The 20,043-nt window shown below is 48.7% G+C and overlaps 5 protein-coding genes across 5 annotated transcripts; 2 read left to right on the plus strand and 3 right to left on the minus strand.

The window, feature by feature from the left end:
* Positions 1-385: 385 nt before the first annotated feature.
* Positions 386-2,191, minus strand: Pdw03_1055 (uncharacterized protein; the record flags this gene model as incomplete). Its single annotated transcript, XM_066099789.1, has 5 exons — positions 386-1,378; positions 1,448-1,540; positions 1,595-1,677; positions 1,741-1,950; positions 2,008-2,191. The coding sequence occupies 5 exons, from the start codon at positions 2,189-2,191 to the stop codon at positions 386-388; spliced, it is 1,563 nt and encodes a 520-aa protein (XP_065957516.1).
* A 2,678-nt stretch (positions 2,192-4,869) lies between these two features.
* Pdw03_1056 (Autophagy regulatory protein Atg2, putative) lies at positions 4,870-11,376 on the minus strand (the record flags this gene model as incomplete). Its single annotated transcript, XM_014679304.1, has 4 exons — positions 4,870-4,887; positions 4,949-5,878; positions 5,932-11,109; positions 11,212-11,376. 4 exons carry the CDS (start codon positions 11,374-11,376, stop codon positions 4,870-4,872), a joined length of 6,291 nt encoding a protein of 2,096 aa, XP_014534790.1.
* Positions 11,377-11,772: 396 nt separating this feature from the next.
* On the minus strand, positions 11,773-13,554 carry Pdw03_1057 (CECR1 family adenosine deaminase, putative; the record flags this gene model as incomplete). The annotated part of the gene is made up of 2 exons (XM_014679305.1): positions 11,773-13,376; positions 13,431-13,554. The coding sequence occupies 2 exons, from the start codon at positions 13,552-13,554 to the stop codon at positions 11,773-11,775; spliced, it is 1,728 nt and encodes a 575-aa protein (XP_014534791.1).
* Positions 13,555-14,368: 814 nt separating this feature from the next.
* On the plus strand, positions 14,369-15,034 carry Pdw03_1058 (uncharacterized protein; the record flags this gene model as incomplete). Its single annotated transcript, XM_014679306.2, has 3 exons — positions 14,369-14,399; positions 14,649-14,689; positions 14,738-15,034. The coding sequence occupies 3 exons, from the start codon at positions 14,369-14,371 to the stop codon at positions 15,032-15,034; spliced, it is 369 nt and encodes a 122-aa protein (XP_014534792.2).
* A 2,960-nt stretch (positions 15,035-17,994) lies between these two features.
* Pdw03_1059 (H+/nucleoside cotransporter) lies at positions 17,995-20,025 on the plus strand (the record flags this gene model as incomplete). The annotated part of the gene is made up of 3 exons (XM_066099790.1): positions 17,995-18,323; positions 18,423-19,689; positions 19,741-20,025. The coding sequence occupies 3 exons, from the start codon at positions 17,995-17,997 to the stop codon at positions 20,023-20,025; spliced, it is 1,881 nt and encodes a 626-aa protein (XP_065957517.1).
* Positions 20,026-20,043: the final 18 nt, after the last annotated feature.

Below are 20,043 nucleotides of genomic sequence, written 5' to 3' on the forward strand. Positions count from 1 at the left end.
TCATCAGCAGGAGCAATTGAGAAAGGTTCATTATCATTTGAATCGATGAGTTCAGAATGAAGATAACCTGAATGTTGACGTGCGTAAAATATAAATTAGTGTAGATACAGGACGAGTCTCAGACCCAAATAAAAGAAGAAAAGGGATGAAAGTAGTTAAAAAAAGACAAGGTAGAAGAGACCCTTCAAAAGAAACAAGAGAAGAAGCTAGTCTCGCATCCAGACAGTCCATCCAATCCTATCCACCACCCAAGGGCCACGCTCTTCATATAATCACAATGGACGTGAGTTATGACCGAATTCCCGGCCCAAAAATCTCACACACCTAGGTGCCGATTCCCAGAATTCCAGCAGGAATAGGACAGACAAGGTTCCCAGAACTCTATCTAATTCCCGGATTTCCAGCTGAAGAACTTCCTCAGCCCCTTCTTCTGCACTCCGGCCTTCCTCTCATCACTCTTCCTCCTCTGGAACTCGAACCGCGGACTAGTCTCATCTGACCGCACCCTCTGTCTCTGCAGCTCGTCCGGCGCGCGTGCAGGACTGCCCCGTAACCCCATCGTCTCTGCGTTCGCAGCTGCGAGGACAGACTGGACGTGCGGGTCGAAATACACCGGATCAAAGGTGTATGGATCGAAGGGGCCGGGATAATTTGGGAGTTTGGAGGTTGAGAAGGAACGCGGGTAGGGATAGGCGGAGTCAAAGTTTGAATACATGGGTGAGTGCATGGGTGAGCCACTTGGTGTCTCGAGGGGGGTTTCGCGGGGTGTTGGTGGTTCTTCGTGTTCTTGTAAGTAAATGTTGTCGTGGTAGTGGTGGTCAGGCGTTAGTTCGTCTTCCCGGGGGTCGAATAAGATGCCCCTGTCGCGCTCGTCGACTTGGGCCCAGTCGCCGTTTGCGTAGACGGGCGAGCCCGGCTCGCCAATCTCGCTTTCTGGGTAGAAAAGTTGTGTTGATGGGGTGGAGGGTCGACAAGAGAAGCCAAGGGTTGGAGATTTTGATTTTTCCATGATAAAGGCTATGTGTGGTGATGGTGAGGCCGCTCTCTCGTTGTAGAAATCAGTGCGTATATCGTTGTTTTCAGTGCGCTGTACAGGTTGGCTCCAGTAGTTGAAGCTATGTTCATTGACAGGGAAGTCCAATAGAGATCGTTCGTCCGTCGGTTGACCCATGGGTGTTGAGGAATTCGCCGGGAGGGAGGTGTACAACGAATTGGTGGAGTAAAATGATGGGACCGGTGCATCAGCAAACTGGGACAGAGACACCGGGTCCAGTCCTTGATCAAGGGAGAAAGTAGAGTCTCGCTGATTGTCCATGGAGACCATGGAGCAATTATCGACGTCCTCAATGTATGAGACGATTCGTGCCAGGTCCAACGACTTCCGAGGATTTAGAATCTCAAAGCAGGCGCCACCGTGTGAGACGGTGGTAACGGCCTGTGTACTGACCAGCATTGAGTCCGAGGTTTGAGATTGGGGCGCACGCCTAGCTTCTGCTGTCTGAGTTTGGGCCCTATGTTGAAACCTTTCACGAAAAGTATTCTTGGACTGTTATCAGTGAGTTGGGTCTTTGTTGTGGCGTTTCAGTTCACTTACAACTCGCTTCCTATTAGGTCTAGCACGAGTCCCGAGATCTGAAACAACGGGCAGTCGAGGGCTTTGAGTAGATTGAAGTTGAACTACTCAATTATGAACAAAGATTCCGGAAATTTGTTTCAAGACAATCAATAGGCAAGACTTACCAGTCTGGGCTTCCCCAATCTCGGGCTCTTCACTCCAGTGAGAGACGATGCTGTGCGAGTAGGAAGGAGACAGCGGCGGCGGACTCGAGGCAATAGAGGAACTGGACACAGGATAAGAGATGGTAAGAGGGGATGATCGGTTCAAATGCAATGCAGCTGTTCTTCGTTTCAATTTCCTTCCTATGTGATCGACAGGGTCGCTACTGCGGTCTGCTGATTTTGAGAGGAACTTGTGGTAATCATGGAGAGAAAGGGCTCCCGACATACGGGATTTTAAGGATCGAGGAGGAAGAGACAAAGCGTCGGCCGAGTCTCTCAAAAGGGGGTTGGAAAGAGGAGTAGGACATGCATGGAGGTCATGGAGCTGGAGGCAGTTATGACAGACAGGGCTGTCCAGCAGCACGGCATGCCAATTGCCATTGGCGGCAGAGTAGTTTAGGTTTTCGTTCATATTGACTTGCAATTGCGAAGATCACTGATTTCGCCTTGGTGTTGTTGAAGTCCTGCTACTTAGAGCTCTGTTCTCGGAGCACCTTTTGAGATTATCGACATATCTAGTGCAGTTGATCCAAACCCACTTCTCCACACTGAACTTGATTCGTCAGATTTACGTCACAAGGGATGGGAGAGATACGCTTGCCGGTTACAATGTATCAATATATCACAATAAACAAGGCTGCAAGGTACAGAAGTGCAGGAAGTAATTTTAAGATTGAAATGAGGAAATGCGGACGGACTTGGAATGTGCCTGGGTCTCAGAGGATCCAAATACCCCCCCGTTGTTTCTCCACTGAAAGAACAATGATTTTATAACCAGTCGAGCCAATCGAGCCAATCGAGCCAAGGGAAAGCCGGTTGGACCGATCCAATTAGGGCCATCAGAAGAGAAGAGAAGAGAAAACAAAGGACGGAGTAGAGGAAGGTCGAGACCTTCAACAGTTCCAACCCATGGCTCATCGATCAACTCAACGTCATCGAAAAGTGAGTGGACAGTTGGGAGACATGTTGTACTCCGTGATCCGTTTTAGATTTATAGTAGAATCTTTGTAAAATAATAACAAAGAACATAATAGAATTGTGCCCAACCATCACTTGCAGATGATCTCAGCCCCGGTCTATTGGTGCTATTAGGAAGTACCTATTCCGTACTTTAGCGTCCACCTTACCTTCTCCACCCCTAACCAATCAATCACCCCATGTCCCTAATTTTCACCAACCGCCTCTTTAAGCCCAGAACCAGTCAGCATTACAGAATGACCTGGCTTAGGACACTGGCCGACAAAGGCAAAAGGCAGTGGCGGGCTTGACACCCTTGATTGGCCACCCGGCTCGAATTTTAATGTGGCAATTCTGAAAGAATTTTTTTTTTCGCCACTGGCAACATCATGACATGGTCATTCGTGTCGGATTTCCATGGCATAAGTGGATACATTGTACATGTTCGCACGTACCCTGAAGGATGGAGTGCCTCACAGTGATGCACCGTTGATGCAGTCCGCAAGGAACCGGGGGTTTTGATTTCAATAGGGCCATGTGTCGAACCCCATGGTACGGTACAAGGATGAGAACAGGGTGGAATACCCGGAAAAAACAAACGGACCGCTATGATGGCGCAGTCCACAATGCGAAGGGCAGAGCCAAAGGTCCAATGCCTGATTTTTCAGGGTTGATGCCTGAAAAGCCTGAATGTTTATTTTGGACTGGCAGAAATTAAAATACCTGAATTACTCTGACAGTGGGCTTGATAAGCAAAGCATCTAAATTTAAAGAATGAAGATCCCCACCCATATAAATTCTAGAATCCCCTTTTTTTTCTCGGCGTTGAAGCCTTTTCACTAACTAATTTCCTCCTCATTAGAGATAAGGGTAGCACTTAAAGGTGTCAGGGTGCGGGCTGGCAGGACGGTATGATAGGAGATGACTGGTAGGAACAGGTCATAACAGATCAGATTCCACTTGACAGGTACAGGCAGGGGCAGGCTATTATACAAGACGTAGCTCGAAGAGCTACAACAGGATCTAGAACTGAAGTTCAAGATAAACAGGTCGGAGATCACGTGCCGTGATCTTCCTCTAATTAAGCATCACGGTTCACACCGTGACAATCTGGGGGTTTTTCCGGCATGTTATGGTGGTGTAAACTGGTAGTAAAAATAGTAGGTGGGATAAAATTGACATTAGGCAAGAGTTTCCATTACGGTGTGGTAACCCTACACCCGAAGGGGGTGGGGTTGGCGAGGACCGGGCAGTAGTTATTCAACACTCTATATTTATTAAAAGAGAGTATAGGATACCGCCCCTCTATACCAGTGACATCTACAACTTCATTTGTAGATCATCTAGATACACTTTCATAAGAGTATTTCTTTATGTACGGAGTATTGGTCGTCCTATACATTGTTGAAACCATAGATTTCTGTCAATATGTGAACCCGGTGCAAATGGATGTTCCTGATTCAAGAATTCCCTGTCTGTAAGAATTTTACGGAGTTCTCCATAATAGTTGAACTGGATTACTTTGATCCATGGTCGGGCGCCTCGTAACTCGTACCTTGTAGAAGATACGCATACAGATTCACACGTTGGGATGGAATACACAATCCAAGTCATCTTCCCTGCATTTAAAACGGATTGCTACCTCGCTGCCCTAGGCTATACCCAGGTAATCAGAACTTACTGGTAGTACAGAGCCTTTCCAAATGGGTGGCAACTACCCGAAGGTGAATGCTCGGATGCTACCGCATTGTCCGAACAGGTCGACATGGCCTTTCTTTTCTGCTTGGCGGAACCTTAGAAATAGATCTAGATAAAACACCCCAATCCTCTTTTTTTTAAAAAAACAAAGGACTCCCTAGGTCATGCAGACTGAAAGAAAATGACTTGAAAGATCAACGTAAAGGGAAACGCAAGAGCAGTTCAACATCATCATGCGGTCATGGCGTGATATCAAACTGATGAAGCAACGAGGAAATAAAAATTTACGAGAAACTTAAAACGAGAAACAAAAACAAAACCAACAAATGAAAAAGGGGTCCATAGATTATGCATGTATGTACGAAGTATGAAAGGGCCTAAGCACCTAGGTCGTCCGTAGACCCAAATCCAGCTGGCCTCGTGGATCTCTCACTCTCAGTACCGTTTGTACTTCTAAGACAGTCGTCAGCTACAGCCACACATACCAAAACAGGGCTTGTCGGAAACCACTTACATCTTCCATCTTGCGCCGATTGCTCGGGTCAAGCGTGTTCCCCGCACCAAGCAGAGTCTGTCCCACGGCCTTGGATACCCCGATAGCGGGTCGGAGAATAATCGTGGGCGCGCGCTTCCAGACTGCTTTTGCGGCTGCCTTTGCGCTCCCACTATCGACCACCTCCCCGGGTACGGCCACGATCGCGTCCCGAGCTAAGAGCAGATCGCGTTCGAGACCACTAAATGCCCCACGCAGTCCCTGTACTACTCCAACCGGCTGGTCAGCGTACAGTGAGATATTCTTGGCTTCATCTTCGTCTTCGTCGAGGCAATCGTCGTCGAACGCTGGTGCGCTGGGGGTAGTCAGCATGTCCTCCGCACCTTGGAGGACGGTCTGTGTGCCGATTGCAAGTTTTGCGCCGAGTTTGACCAGCTCGTTGGACGTGGTCTTGGCGAAGGCTAGAGCGCCCTTTTGAATGCTGCGCACGATTCGGCCGTCCTTTTTGTATTCACGCATTGGAATGACGACCAGGTCGCGCACGCCGCTGCCGACGTTGACTAGGGAGCGAATCGGTGCGAGACCGGCGAGCACACCGGGTAGTTGGTTCTGTTTCACATCTGGCATCCAGATGTCGTTGAGAGTTTGGCCCATTCGGTCGAAGCCGGATACTCCGTAGATGATCACATGTCGTAGCACCATGTCAGCGCCATCCAGTACGAAAAAGTTCATGAACTCGGTTGTGCGGCCGGACCGGAGTCCTGCGTAGTCGACCCGCTTAGGCTTAAAGTCTAATTTGACCTGCACGGCGTTTATTTCTACTCGCTGCAAGAATGGAACATCGCCCGGGGTATCAGATCGTTCGGCGGTCTCGTCTCTAAACTCGAAGAACCGACTCATGAAGTCAAGAGCATCTTGGTCAACATGCAACCGGAGAGGCAGAACAGTGGCCTAGAAGACAAGTTAGAAACTGGTCTGGGTAGTTGGTGACTTGGGTAACAAACCTTTAGAATTATCTCAGAAGCAGCCAAGTCAGGCACAGGCTTTACAGTCAGAATTTCAAGATGAACCATGCTCGTCCCGCTCTCCTTTTCTCCAGCCTCACGCATGTATGTTGCGAACTTCTTCCATGTGGATGTCGGAACATGATCATAGATTTCTAGATCCTGGACCCGCACATCCAACGAGCTCTGGGTCTCTTCTGTGCCCGGTGGGAAGATAATCAGATCGGCAGAGACACCCTTCAACTCAAACGTCATTTTGTGATGTTTGCTCCGATGCAAGCGTAATTTCTTCTCCCTCTTAGATGTTGGCCGGCCCTGGCGAGTTCCAGCCCCAGTCACAGTAATGGTAGTTGCGTAGCTGCCGGTCTCGCTGGCAAAATCATCGATATCATGGTTGATTTCACGGTGGAGTTCCCGTGGATCCTTGTTGGCTGGAATACCGATGTAAATGGAATTGAAGAGAAAATCGCCAATGACAGACTCCTCTTCATCTTCTGCCGAAGGTGAAATGCGTGAGCCCCTTGAACGGCGTTCTGTGGCCTTGGTTTCCACATCCTTGACAGCTTTGGATATTGCGTCACGAGTGCGCTGCCAGTCATATCCATCAAAGAGATTCCAGATGAAATGCACGTCTCGCACACGCACACGCAAAGGACTACGCTCGAGCTTCGTGTCATCGGTGACTCCGTAAGTGTTCTGGGTAGAGTCCCACCGATGAGCGGTTCCACCCACAGCTGACTTCTTTGCGAAATGGTCCTCCTGGAAGTCCAATTCTGTCAGGCTGGAAGAAACTTGGTATTGAGAATGAAAGCTGTCCAGCAGATCGTTGGAGCCCGCTTTCAATTCTTCAATACCCATACCACCAGGGCCGCCCTTCAGGGGATAGAAATCGCTGACGTATTCGAGTTCATCGGTCAGCTGGCCTTCCCTGGATAATCCTCCAGAGATAGTGGCCAGATCGTTATCACTGGGAACGGGATGATCAGCAGCAGCAAATGCGTCCCCGGTGAAAGAGGCAATCATGTCTTGGATGGGCATAACCTCTGTTCGATATTTGATATTGACATTTGGTGGAGCTGGTGGCTGAAGCCCATTCATAATGCTAATGAGCGTCTGAGTTGAATCCGCGCAGGTCTCGAGGATCAACAGATCATCTCTCAACTCGACGTCCAATGATTTTGTCCCATCAATGGCGCTGGTAAGCTTGACGCCAGCAGTCGCCGATGAGATGGAAGAAACAGGAACGTAGCCTTTATCAATATACGCTTGCGCCTGTGTGTCTTGTGGAACGACCGAGCCCCGTTGGTGCAGGTTGTCAGCGCCCTCATGGTACACGTCGTCGATGATCATAAGCGAGGCTTTCCTAACATCCAACCATGCTTCCGCAGCTTCCTCTCCGTGGATACTTCCTTCGAACTTGGCATTAGTGAGGACTGCAAGACCTTTTGCTGGAGAATTGCGAGGGTTCAGGCCAAGGACACAATCTCTGAACACAATTGCCAGTTTGACCGGTTTTGTCGAAGAGCTGGATTCATTCGACGTCGGTCGCCCTGCAATCAAAGGTGATGGCATAGAGTGCTCCGCAAGATTGGCGATAGAGTTGACCATACTGCTGGCCAAATCTCCGCTTATCTTGTCGTCACCCAGTCCAAGGAAGGCCACCACTGATGGTACCGTATACTCAAGAAGAAGGTTGTGTAGTTTGATTTTGTAGGTAGGATCCATCTCATCGGGTATAAAACGAGCCATGAAGACTGGAGGACAGGACCGCTCTGGATCATGAAATTTGTTCGGCGGCCAAAGGGCATGCCCCACCAGCTCTTCGCCATCATTCCAACTGACGGTCATTGTTCCGATTTGGGCCGCAGTGAGGGAAGGCATGGTGATGTGTGCAAATTCAACATCAGTAAGTTGACCTTCAATATCCCCAACTTCTCCGCCAACTTGGACGTGTCCTTGGAAGTCACGAACCAGCATCAAAGTAAGAATGCCAGGGCGGTCATCTTCTGGCAAATACTTGGTGACGTTGGAAAGCCGAGTCAGCTCAACAGCAAGAGACGAGAGAGGCTCTAATCCATTGATTTCCGAAATGGATGTTTCCATGCGCCCCACTGTCACACGCAGAACAGATCCTTGTCGTCGCTGGCGCAACAGTGTGTCTAGCATGATATCATCTTCCACTCCAAATTTGTCCTGGGATGGGGTAATCAATGTCAAAAGACGATCAAGATCGACCTCTTTCGGGGCAAAAAGGAATTCAAGGCGGATGTTGTTCAAGGTATTTTTTGCGGGGGGATCAGATAAAGCGTCATCCATCGAAAGTGGCCCAATCATTTTGGCCTTGTCTATTTGAATGCCAATCCCTTCTGACCTACTGACAATTTTGACGGCGGTCGTGGTAAGTTGAAGAGAATGGGTTTCTCCAGTAACATCTAGCAGGATGGCACCTAGCCTGGCATTGACTTTCCATATGGCTGAAGTGCCCTTGGTCGCGGCAACAGCTGGGACAGGTGTCTCAAAATGGACACCACGGGGGCGCTGTACGGGAAGAGGAGGACCGCCTTTGACTGTTGACACGGATGACATTGAACTTCCAAGTTCGAGAATGGTGCTTAGGCCTCCCATCCAGCCTAGGACCTCTTCCAGGCGCTGTATGTTGATGTTAATGTGAAGAGGCAGCGTGGAGATGTCAACCTTGGCCAGATCAGCGGACTTGGCCAAAGAAATACAAATATCTCCTTGCGAAGGCGATAAAACATCACGCGTGGATTCGCGCATCTTCAATCTTTCATCAAAGAATATGATATCCTCTGATACCAACCCGAATGCAAACTTGGACACACCAAGATTCATCTTGGTAGTTGTACTTTGAGCTGAAAGGTGAGCATCCAAACCAGAGATAGTAAGACGAAGAATCACATTTTCCATGCTGTAGGGGGAAGACAAAGGCGAACAATTAGTGTCGGACGAATATACATGCCCGGAAACACGTTCGATGAATTTTATTGAAAAAGTATGGACGGCAAGATGAACAGGTGGTGTGCGCGTGGACAGGTCCTTTCGTGATTGCTTCTCAGACGGACCTGTTTCAGCCATACCAAGAGCGTGGGCCAACTTTTGTCCGATCTTGATTAAAAGCCAACCAATTGCAAAATCGAAATGCACAGAGACAGAGAAAACTTCAACGGCGATTTCAGGTAGCTCAGTCTCAGCACTTGGTTGAGGCCGTGCCTCAAGGAAGTCTCTTCCGAACCTTGTAGATTTGTAAGCTCTGGAGGCAAAAAGACTTTCTTCGGGTGCATAGTCCCCAAGGCTAGCCATGGATTCATTCAGGTCACTGGCTGCATTCTCTTTTTGTGGCACAGGTGACTGTTCGGTTGATCCTACTTCGGAATCAGGAGGCGAGAGCCATAGCAAAATCCTGTCAACAGACAGTACCGATTTTTTCAATTCATTACTTCGGTGCAACCCATTACATGATGGGGTTGAGGGTCTTTCATTGTGCAATTTTTGAGATGGGACTTGATCCTCAGAACCCTGCTGCTCAGTGATGTTGTCCTCTGATGGGGCTGTGTATTTTGAACTCGTTTCATTTTGAACTTGTGCGGACTGTGCTGGCTCCATAGGTGCGAAGTCATCAAAGGCACTCTGGGAGTTTGAGAAGGCACCGCCAAACGAGCCCCATGCGCCTGGAATATGTGGCATGAAGCTCTCACTCGGATTCTGGCTGATAGCACTCATGTAAAGACTTTGCGCCTCATCGTGGGAGAAAAGCTTCGACTCGTTGAGATCGGTATTTTGGGGTTCTTCTCGTGAACCCGTGCTGTCAGGCCCTGGGCGTGGAGTAGATGTATTTAAATGACGGGGTGATAAACTCAATTGTGATCTTTCGCCAAGTTCAATTTCGTTGCAATCATTGAAACTCTGTGTGGGTGGCGTGACTTCGTTAATTTCAGGGCCGATTGAGCTGTGATTTGTGTCGTAAGTTTGGGACGTATGATAGTTGTCAGAGGGAATTAAGGGTTCGTCAGAGCATTCGACCTCTTGGCTCTGATACAGGCTTTGCGGGCCATAAGAAAAGTGGCTTCTCCATTCACTCCCGGTCTGTCGGTCTTCTTGGGGATGTATAACCGGTGACAGCTCATCATCAAAATCATCAAATTGTTCGTCAATAACCGATTCCAGGTAGCCCGGGTTGTCTTGAAAGGGGTGATCTCCAAACATTTGAGAATCCTCCATGTATCCATCCCTGCAACTACCTGACTCAGACTCGGCGTCTGAAAATCGACCATGGGAAATTTCAGAAGCTTCCAAACTACCTGTCGTGGTACTTGAATGGCCAAAAGCTTGCGGCAGCTGGAAAATAGTTGATTGGGTCATCGCAAGAGGTTCTTCCTGGGAGCGATCCGATGCAGAGGGCGATGACGCTCTGCTTGACGGCTGGCTTCCTTTTGACCGCATAGTTGACGGAGATGCAGGGGCAGCAAACCTAGAGTAGTTTGAAAACACCGATGGGTCCGAAACCAAACCAATATTGAGATCGGCGATAGAGATGAGGCGCTTGTCTTTTCGGAGAGGGAGACCCTCCTCCGGGCCGATAGTTTTCTCGGATACTCCGTACACATCGATTTCCCCGACGCTCAGTAGTCCAGCGACAAGGTCCGGCTTATGTTCCGGTTGCCGTTTTGGCATTCCATCTTGCTTCAACTCCATGTCCACTCGCACAACTGCATCTTTAATCTTGACTTGAAGTCTATCTACAACGCCTTTCAAAAATCCAGCCACAAAGCTCGGCAGTGATAGAGTCTCACTCCCAATGCCGAGATCGGTATCATCATCGGTAGACCAGGCCAACGGGTCGTATTCCAGGACCTGTGACTGTGACAATATTGCGGCTTGCAGTTCTTCCCTTTCCTCCTTTGGTTCGGACTCAAGGAATGACTCGGCAAGACCAGACGGTGTGGGCACCGCTGAATAGTGGTAATTTTTGTCCTTGTTTTTCGCATGCTTTCCTTTTTTCGCCTCGTCTGACATTAACCGAATGTGTACGTCAATACCGTTTGCCTCGCACAGGATGCCGCTGTTGTGAAAATCGGCAGGAAAAGTGATTCGAAGAAGCTGAACTCGGGCGCTAAGAAGCTCACATGACGAAGGAAGATTAAGCAAAGTCGATAATTTCTATTTCACGATGTAAGAAGTCAGCCTGCACTGCTTCAAAGGACGCATTCGATGATCACGAAAGGCCCTTGCCGCCCGCGGAGAGTCACCGCACCCACTCACCTCTAATTTGAGACCAATGTCCTTCAACTCGACTGTAGAACGTTGTCCCCAACGGACGCCTAGGTTATCCGGATCCAAGGCCTCTGTGTCGACCAGGCCCAGGCGGGATAGGGCGTATTTGAGGAGCCGCTTCTGGAAGAACGATGGCATGAAGTACGACGTCATCGTGACTGGGAGCCGAGACAGGGCTCGTTCATATGCGGACTCGTATCATCGAAAAATCCCAACGAAAGCAATAAAGCAGCCAGCTCCGACGAAGCGGAGTGGATGGAGGAAGGCCGTGAAGGGGGAAATGTTCAACAATGACGTTCCGGGCACCTGATAAAGGCGCGATAAGTGACCCGAGTCAGGCGCCGACGTGCCAACTCATCGATCGACAACAGATTTGACCAATGATCTTCGCATCGACTTATGATAGGTTTCAGATGACTTCAACGGGTTCAAAACTTGGCCTTCAACAGTTGGGCTATAGCAGAAAAAGGGCTTCGCATTCTTACATTTGTCCTTGCCAGGCTATTATGTTTTGACTACCAGTTATAGTGTGATCAACATGACAGAAATTCAATCATCCCCAGCATCGAATTCAGCGAACTCTAACACGATCCACTCGCAGAATTTCTCAAAATCCGCTGCAAAATCCCGCAGACGCTCGGATTTTAGTCCCTTCCCCATTACCCCATTTTGAATGCCAGCTTTCCACTCCGCGGTCGACTCATCCTCATAGCAGCTCCACCGGATGGAGTTCTGAGCCATCATTGATAGGCCGACCAAATCCACATTTTCAAGTCCTTGCAAGACTTGCCAGAAATCATGCGTCAATCCATTCCGTCCGTGGCCAAGAATTGCGGGGTCGTCGTTGCACAGCGAAACGGGGACGCCTCTAGATAAGAGCGCTGGCAAAGGATGGGATTTGATGGAGCTGGCAAGGCGGAGCACTTCGTTCGAAATCGGGCAGCATTCAACAAGGATCTTCTTCTCTTTGACCAAATCAATGAGCAGGGGATGCTTGTATAGCGAAAACGCATGGCCGATTCGTCGGGTGCCAAGAAGGATGGCATCGAATAGATTATGGTCCGTCGCATCACCGTCGCCGAGGCATTCTCCAGCGTGGAAAAAGAAAGGAATATCAACGCCTTCTTCCGCACATTTCTTTCGGAACCAAAAGAGCACCGGGACAATGTCGACTAGCGGCCTCCCGTTATCCTCTTGGCCAACAAGATCAAACCCACTGATCAGATCGGGGAATTCCTGCTTCGTTTCGATGCACTGCTTCATGCTATTGACAATCGCCTCGTTACCAAACCACCGGAGCGTAGTCCAAATAACGCGAGGATCGTAGAAGTCTTTTCCTTTGTCCGTTTGTTTGAAGTGGGCCACAACATCTTCTATTACGCGACACCACTCAAAGTAGTCTACTTCGGGTTTCTCATTCCCTTCTTTCCGAAATTGGAAGACAAATCCAATGCGGAACTCCACATATCGAATTCCATCCTCAGCAAGCTGTCCGAGCAACCGGAGCAGACAGGCACGGAAGATAGGCTCGTACATCAAGAGAGAGTCGAGGATGGGGAAAGTCTTTGTGAAGATAGACCAAATTGCATCTACTCCGTGGTGGTGATGATACGAATGCTCCGGCACTAGAACACATCGATTGTACAACCACTCTCGGAAGCCCTTTTCTCCCCCCCTGGGGAAAGAGGAAGCTGCCTTCTGGATCGAGATCAACGACGAGGCCTCGTATGTCTCTGACCAAATGCTTGGCTTGTCCTCGGACGCTTCTAGAGGCTGCGAGGAAAACTGGAAAATCACGGGTGCGTCTTCGTAATCCTTGTCTGTGATCAACGGCCTCGGCGCGAACATATGTATACCAGTTGTGGAAAATGCCTGATCAATCAGGAAATCAATGTCGAACATGGCGTCCATGTGGGCATGCAGAAGGGATCCCTTAGGCATCCTTTCCACGATTTTCCATAGTTTGGTCGTTTCCATGCGACCTTTGGCCAGATTGAACATAACACCCGGATAGAGGATCTCATCTGCCTGGTGGGCCAGATCCTCGTCCAATCCAGTTGACCACAGCTCGTTCTGTTCCTGGGCCCGGATCTGCGACACTATCTTCGTCGCCCGGGCGGCGATAGGTGATAGAGATTTGCGCAGATTTGCATCTACAAAAAAATGTCAGACATTGTTTTTGCAGTTGATTTGGGTGAGAAATATACCGTGACGTCGCTTTTTTTCTTCCATAATTAAAGCATCACGCCCTTTCAAATATTGTTGAATAAAGGGATCCTCAACTTGAGGTATGCCCTCCTCCAATTCCCATTCATTTTCTGTACTTGCCATGGTTTGAGGTGAGTCAAAAAGATAGGGTCATCGAGGCTTAAAAATTGATTGGATTGTCGGGAGGGGAAAGATACGCTCCCCGCCTTGTCCGTTTTCGTCCTCCGGTTGCCTGGTCATCCATTTTCAATTGTTCTTTTTATTGGCGCAGATTGGAAATGTCTTTGGGTCTAAATTGTGGACGAGGATGATCTATTCACCCGCATCTATATGTAGTCCAAAGTCATAAGCTGAATATTCGTCAAGGCCCCATTGGGTGATTTGATTTGCCCTCTATTGTTCCATTGTCTCCATTGCATTAACCACGTGGAACACATGCTCCATATATCCCAATCACGAACATCTAATCGCCAATACGGTAGTATTCTTAGCAGGGTGAAGTTGGGATTTGGCCCTTGATACGCTAGGACCCGGGCCCAATCTTCACGCATCGCCATGTGGCTGGGCGCCTTGCCACAGCACGCAGGACTAGGATGCCACGCTTTTGTCCCTCCATTACCTCGAGGTGCTGGAAGAGAAGGTCAAATTGTAACATCATTACGTGCTCTTTTCGGGACCAAAGGGGAGGGAAAGTGGTTATGATATCCCAACCACGCACCACCAGACTCTTTGTATAGAATCCTCATTTTTACCCATGCACGGGTAGGACTGCGGCAACGATTACAACGATTTCGGCAGTCAGACCGTAGATGAAGTTCCATGTGTGACATTCTGTCTGATCATGGGATCTTCGGACTATCTATTTCAAAATGATTCCGTAGTTGCGGAGGTCAGAATAGTGTTTCAAATGCCCGACAGCCGAAGACTTCCGACTTAGATGACCGTGGCGTTTCGATTCAAAGAACACGGTACTGAAGCATGGTGTCGTGATGAATATTGGGGCCATTCAGGCTGCTCCGCAAAGGTATCACCCATGGAAATGGACTTTCATGCTTGCATTCTTCTCGGTGTTCTTCCTTTAAAACATCCATACAGAGGCTGCATTGTCCTGATCTGCTTTTTTTTTTTGGTGCACATGTCCAGATTTTAAGCCTGTTGCTCACAATTTACTACTTTGAATCACCCATTCTGTCTTCAAAGTTTGTTTTGATACGAAGCGTCACGTCGTGAGATCTTCGATCCTTGGCGCCGTCATCTCGTCAGTACACTCACCAGTGCATCTGAGCTCCACTAAAAATTCCAATAGTTGTCGGAATCTCAGAATTTCTGGCCCGTCTTATCACACCGAATGTCTTTCCCCCCAAATCAGTCACACAACGGTGCAATTCTCTTCACGGAGAGAGATTCGCACCGAAGAGATAGGCAAATCTTTCACATCCTGTCATCAGACCAATTTGTTAAATCTTGGCACTCGACTACGTCTGTCCCAATCGCCACTATGTCGACAACTTCCGAAGAAAACTTGGGTTTCGACTCCGAAATCAGCGAGAACGAGATAGACATGGTTAGGCTGGTTCTCAAGCTGAAAGGCGCATCCAACTAGAGGGAATTGGAAGTGCAATTATCCATGACACTTCGCTTCAACATTCTTGTCGATGTGCAGTTGATCGGGGAATAAAATAAGATGTTCTACGCTCCTACCAACGAAGATCCATCTCATAGCAGCGCCAGAGTCCTACTTTTCAAAGAGACTCAGTGCAACACCGAAAAGTAGACCCTCAGTACAAAACCCGCCATCAAAGCTCACCCCATCCACACTGTCGCTTCCGCCTTAGAGCCACGGAAGCACCACGTAGATGGCGAAGAGAAATGGGTATTTAGCTTATGGCCGGGCCTTCCTATAATTCGTATCTATCCTGGGGCCTGGGGCTTCCTTAATGGCTCGTCATAGTGAAGCTTATCTTGAATGAAAAGACGTGTGCTAGAACCCATCACACACTGCTGTCTACCACCGGATTAAGATCTAAATTTGTCAACCTCGACCATGAAAGGAGAGATCCCCCACTCTTTTGTGCTCCGTTTCAAAAGAATTTTTGGGGACTTCACTGCTATTGTTGGAAAGATGACACTCATTCACGAGCTCTTCCACTTCCAGGGAGCAGTTATCGGCAACCCTCGGTGTCGTGTATTATTTATAAAAATTACGATCAATAAAGAAGACCTCGATTTGATGGACCAGGTCCACCAAGATTTTCTCGTGGTCGTGGAATTGCATCAGATAACTTCAATGTCCTAGTAATAATGAGGACCCAACAAGTGTTGGTCACGTTCTACGTGCTTCTTAGTGATGGTTCACCATGATGTATCGTATTTGTCTTCCTTTCAATTTCATTCTTGTTTCCTTTCCGTATTTTTCTAATTTCTATGTGACACCCAGGTGCGTTTCGATAGGTTTACTCCTCGTTCTCGCAGAGAACCTTGATCTGGCGTGTGGCGCGGTGGATCCCGTCCCAGCCAGGGCAACGTTGGCCTTAGTATGAGGTCTCGTTCTGTATTGCTACGTTGGAAAGGACGATGTTGCTTTTGGTCTTCATCCTGAATTGAGAAGGAACAAACTTTCCAACACAATACATTTGTCTTTACAGCTGTTGATCGACTGGTGGCGTTTTTGTTTTTGGCATTGCTGGCTTTTGCGAGTTTCTGTACAGACGCTTAGCTAGTTTCCCTGTCCTTGATGGTGCTTGATGAAAATGATCATCTGACCTCTCTCTGTTTGCTCTGCAGATATGTCGCTTCCTCTTTCAGCTAGGCAGGCTTCTTGTGAGGTTTAGATACTTATCTGAAACTGCTTTTTCCCTCTGCCTTTTCTAGTAGGTTTCTTCAAGGTCAGTGGGAGAAGCGAATAGAGAGATGTGAGCACATTCCGAGCCTTGTTTGAATTGCCAAATATTCTTCCATTTTTCCGCAACGACCTCCTAAATTTTGCCAGGGAAAGACATAAGATCCATAGTTACACCACGAACAGTCTTCTCCACAAATGAACATTTTTACTACCTCTACAAATAGCCAAGAAGACATCTTCAATGGCTCGTCCGCTGTGGGTGATAATATTGACTCATTCCTCAGTGTACGCTGGCAGTGGGTCTTTTCTGGAGTTCATTTTTCTTGGGTGACTGGTTAGATATACAACATAAGTTGTTCAGCCACTGACCACTGGCCAGTGTCAGGTTCCGACAAACTTTAAAGCCTTAAGAGCATAAAGCGCTGTAGTGCCTGGGGCTCAGCTGCGGGGATTTGATCAGGTGGCTTAGATAGCTCAGTCTCCAGAGATAGTCTGACCAAAGATGTGGGTGGCCTGAGGTTAGAGTTGCCGGCAACTGACCACCCGTGGATGTGTCCAAATCATTCCATGGTTCACAATCTGCCTTCGCTCCGTGGGACCACGTGCTATTACATAACTACGTTTCTGCATCCATGGATGCTCAGGGCTTGCTCGGAGGGCTTCCGAAGTCACAAGTGATGAGCTGATAATCACAGAATGGTCTTCCAAGGGTTGGAATTTCTTGGAATTCACTCTAAACCACACATTTTTTCTGCCGCCAAGTTGTGTATTGTGAAGCGCCTATCTCTTTAAAATGGAGGATTATCTCTGAGGGCCAGACGTGTGTATCTCGGATCTTTACTGCTTATCGATTCGCACTGGTCTCCAATTTTTTTAACGCTAAACCAACCCCTTTTGAGGCAAGTTCAAACATCGGTGGAGCTCGAGAACAACACACAATGCAAGTCACGCACGTTGTTCACTAAGTATGTTCTACATGACTTTTTTTTTGCACGTTCAGCCTCCGATTCCTTGCTCAAACTCTCGTCTATCACGACCCCGGAGACACTAGTGAACTCTCCAAAGTCCTAGCTAGTGTCAACTCAGCGGAAAGACCTCGGGAAATTAAGCACACGACCCGACCCACATTGCTCCACAACTACCCGTTGCGGAGAGACTTTTCACTCGGGCGAAATTAACCTGATCTACACCACCAATCAGTGGAGACGGCAGGGGCTTTTGTGGCAAGACAATGTTACCCTGGCTTATCAGCTTGGCTGTGGATATGGTTACATGTGGCATCAAGTGGCTCTAGCTGGCTCTAGGCGGGACAGGATCTCCGCTGTACACCGTCGGTCAGTTCGTTCATTGGTATTCTTGCACTCAAAAAGGATGAGACAGGAAGATGATCCGATGGTTAATACCTTATGCCAATCCTTGGTGCGTATTCTTTATCTCTCATCCCCCAGAAAATAGATTGTATATGAAAAAAATTTAAAAAAAAATAAGCAGCGGGATTAGAGGCAAAAAAAAATTTTTTTTTTACCTAAGGGAGATACCTAATTAATCCTGTGCCCATGTTTTATTATAAAAATCCAAGTTTCCTCGCAGGTGAAACCGTCTCAGGCGGTCTGAATTTCGCAGAACTTTTTTGGTTTCTCTCTCGATTGTAAATTTTGTCACAGGCACCTGTACTTTTTGTACCCGCCAACATTCGAGCCTGCCATCGCACTGGAAGCGTGATGGATGTGACCCAGGAAGCTGATGCTACGAGATCGCAGGTTGTACATCATATAGATCCTGCGCTGGAGCCAGAGAATCAGCATCACCATGCTCATCAACACCATACCGCCTTCGCCGAACAGGGACGTCAGGATGAAGTGGTTTATTCCAAGGATGCCCAATTTGAGAAAGGAATCGTACCTGAACAAACACCTCTGGACCACGGCAGCAAGAATTTCAATGATCCAGAAGCTGGCGAGAATTTCCCAGCCCAGCGCATCTGGTATCGCCGTGTGAAAAAACAATGGAGACATATGGCCCATGCTGTGGTCTGGCTTTTGTTTACCGGGTAAGTGAACTATGAACTACTTTCACTCTACTGCGATTACAGTGGTACTGTATGTCCTGGGCCCAAATCGAGACTTACGCATGCTCTTCTTCTGCCTAGCTGGTGGATTGCCGGCCTGATATTACATCGACATGATATAGGATGGCTCATCCCATTCCTGCTCTATCTTGCCATCACTTTGCGAATATTCTTCTTCTATGTCCCCATCACTATCGTGTCAAAGCCCATGCACTGGGTCTGGGAACGCACTGCTCACCCTTTCGTTCGCATGATTCCCGAGAAGATGAGAATACCCAGTGCCGCCGCACTATGTATTGGTGTGATTCTTGTCGGCTCATTTGTGTCCAAAGAATCACAGGATAACACCCGTGCCAACCGTGCAGTCAGTCTGTTCGGAATGTTAGTCTTCATCTTCGGGCTATGGCTCACATCTCGAAACCGCAAGAAGATCGTCTGGCACACTGTCATAGTCGGCATGCTGGCACAATTCATCATTGCTCTGTTCGTGCTCCGCACTACTACAGGCTACGACATCTTCAACTTCATCTCAGGCCTGGCCACGGATCTGCTCGGCTTTGCCTCCGACGGAGTCATCTTCTTGACCAGCGCGGACTTCTACAACTTCAACAACGGCTTTAAACCAGCGTCATTCTTCATCGTCGGCGTGGACTCCGCCATCATCTTCTTCGTCGCTTTCGTCCAGCTCTTGTACCACTATAACATCGTGCAATGGTTCATTGGCAAGGCCGCCGTCTTCTTCTTCTGGAGCATGCGCGTTTCCGGAGCCGAAGCCGTTGTCGCTGCCGCATCCCCCTTCATCGGCCAAGGTGAATCAGCCATGCTGATCCGTCCTTTCATCGCCCACCTGACCATGGCCGAGCTGCACCAAGTCATGTGCTCCGGCTTCGCCACCATCGCCGGAAGTGTCTTGATCGCCTATATAAGTATCGGTGTCAACCCGCAGGCAATGGTCAGCGCCTGTGTCATGAGTATTCCCGCTTCGCTAGCAGTCTCCAAGTTACGTTGGCCTGAAGAGGAGGAAACCCTCACTGCAGGCCGGGTCGTCGTCCCCGAGGACAAAGAGCACCGCTCCGCGAATGCCCTCCACGCATTCACTAGCGGCACCTGGCTCGGCCTGAAAATTGCTGCCATGATTACATCGACCCTCCTGTGCATCATCGCTCTTATCGGTCTAGTTAACGGCCTTCTCACCTGGTGGGGTCGATACCTGAACATCAACGACCCCCCATTGACCCTCGAGCTGATCGTTGGATACATCTGCTACCCGATTGCCTTCCTGCTCGGCGTCTCTCGTGACGGTGACCTGCTCAAGGTTGGCAAGTTGATTGGTACCAAGCTCGTAACCGTACGTTCCCGATTCCCACATACCACCATCTTCTCTTCTAACCAGCTGCAGAACGAATTCGTCGCCTATGACGCCCTCCAACACCATGCCGAGTACAAAGACCTCTCTGACCGTTCTCGTCTTATTGTCACATACGCGCTCTGTGGATTCGCTAATATCGGCTCCCTCGGAAACCAAATCGGTGTCCTGTCGCAGATCGCGCCTGGTCGGGCCGACGATGTGTCGCGTGTTGCATTCAGTGCTATGGTGACTGGAGCAATCAGTACTTTCACCAGTGCGACTGTTGCTGGCTTGTTGATTACCAATGAGAAGCAGTACTTCAGTACTCCCACTTAGTTTTTCCTGGGAGGTGAA

The sequence above is a fragment of the Penicillium digitatum genome, chromosome 4, assembly GCF_016767815.1.
Source record: "Penicillium digitatum chromosome 4, complete sequence".
NCBI classification, from domain to species: domain Eukaryota; kingdom Fungi; phylum Ascomycota; class Eurotiomycetes; order Eurotiales; family Aspergillaceae; genus Penicillium; species Penicillium digitatum.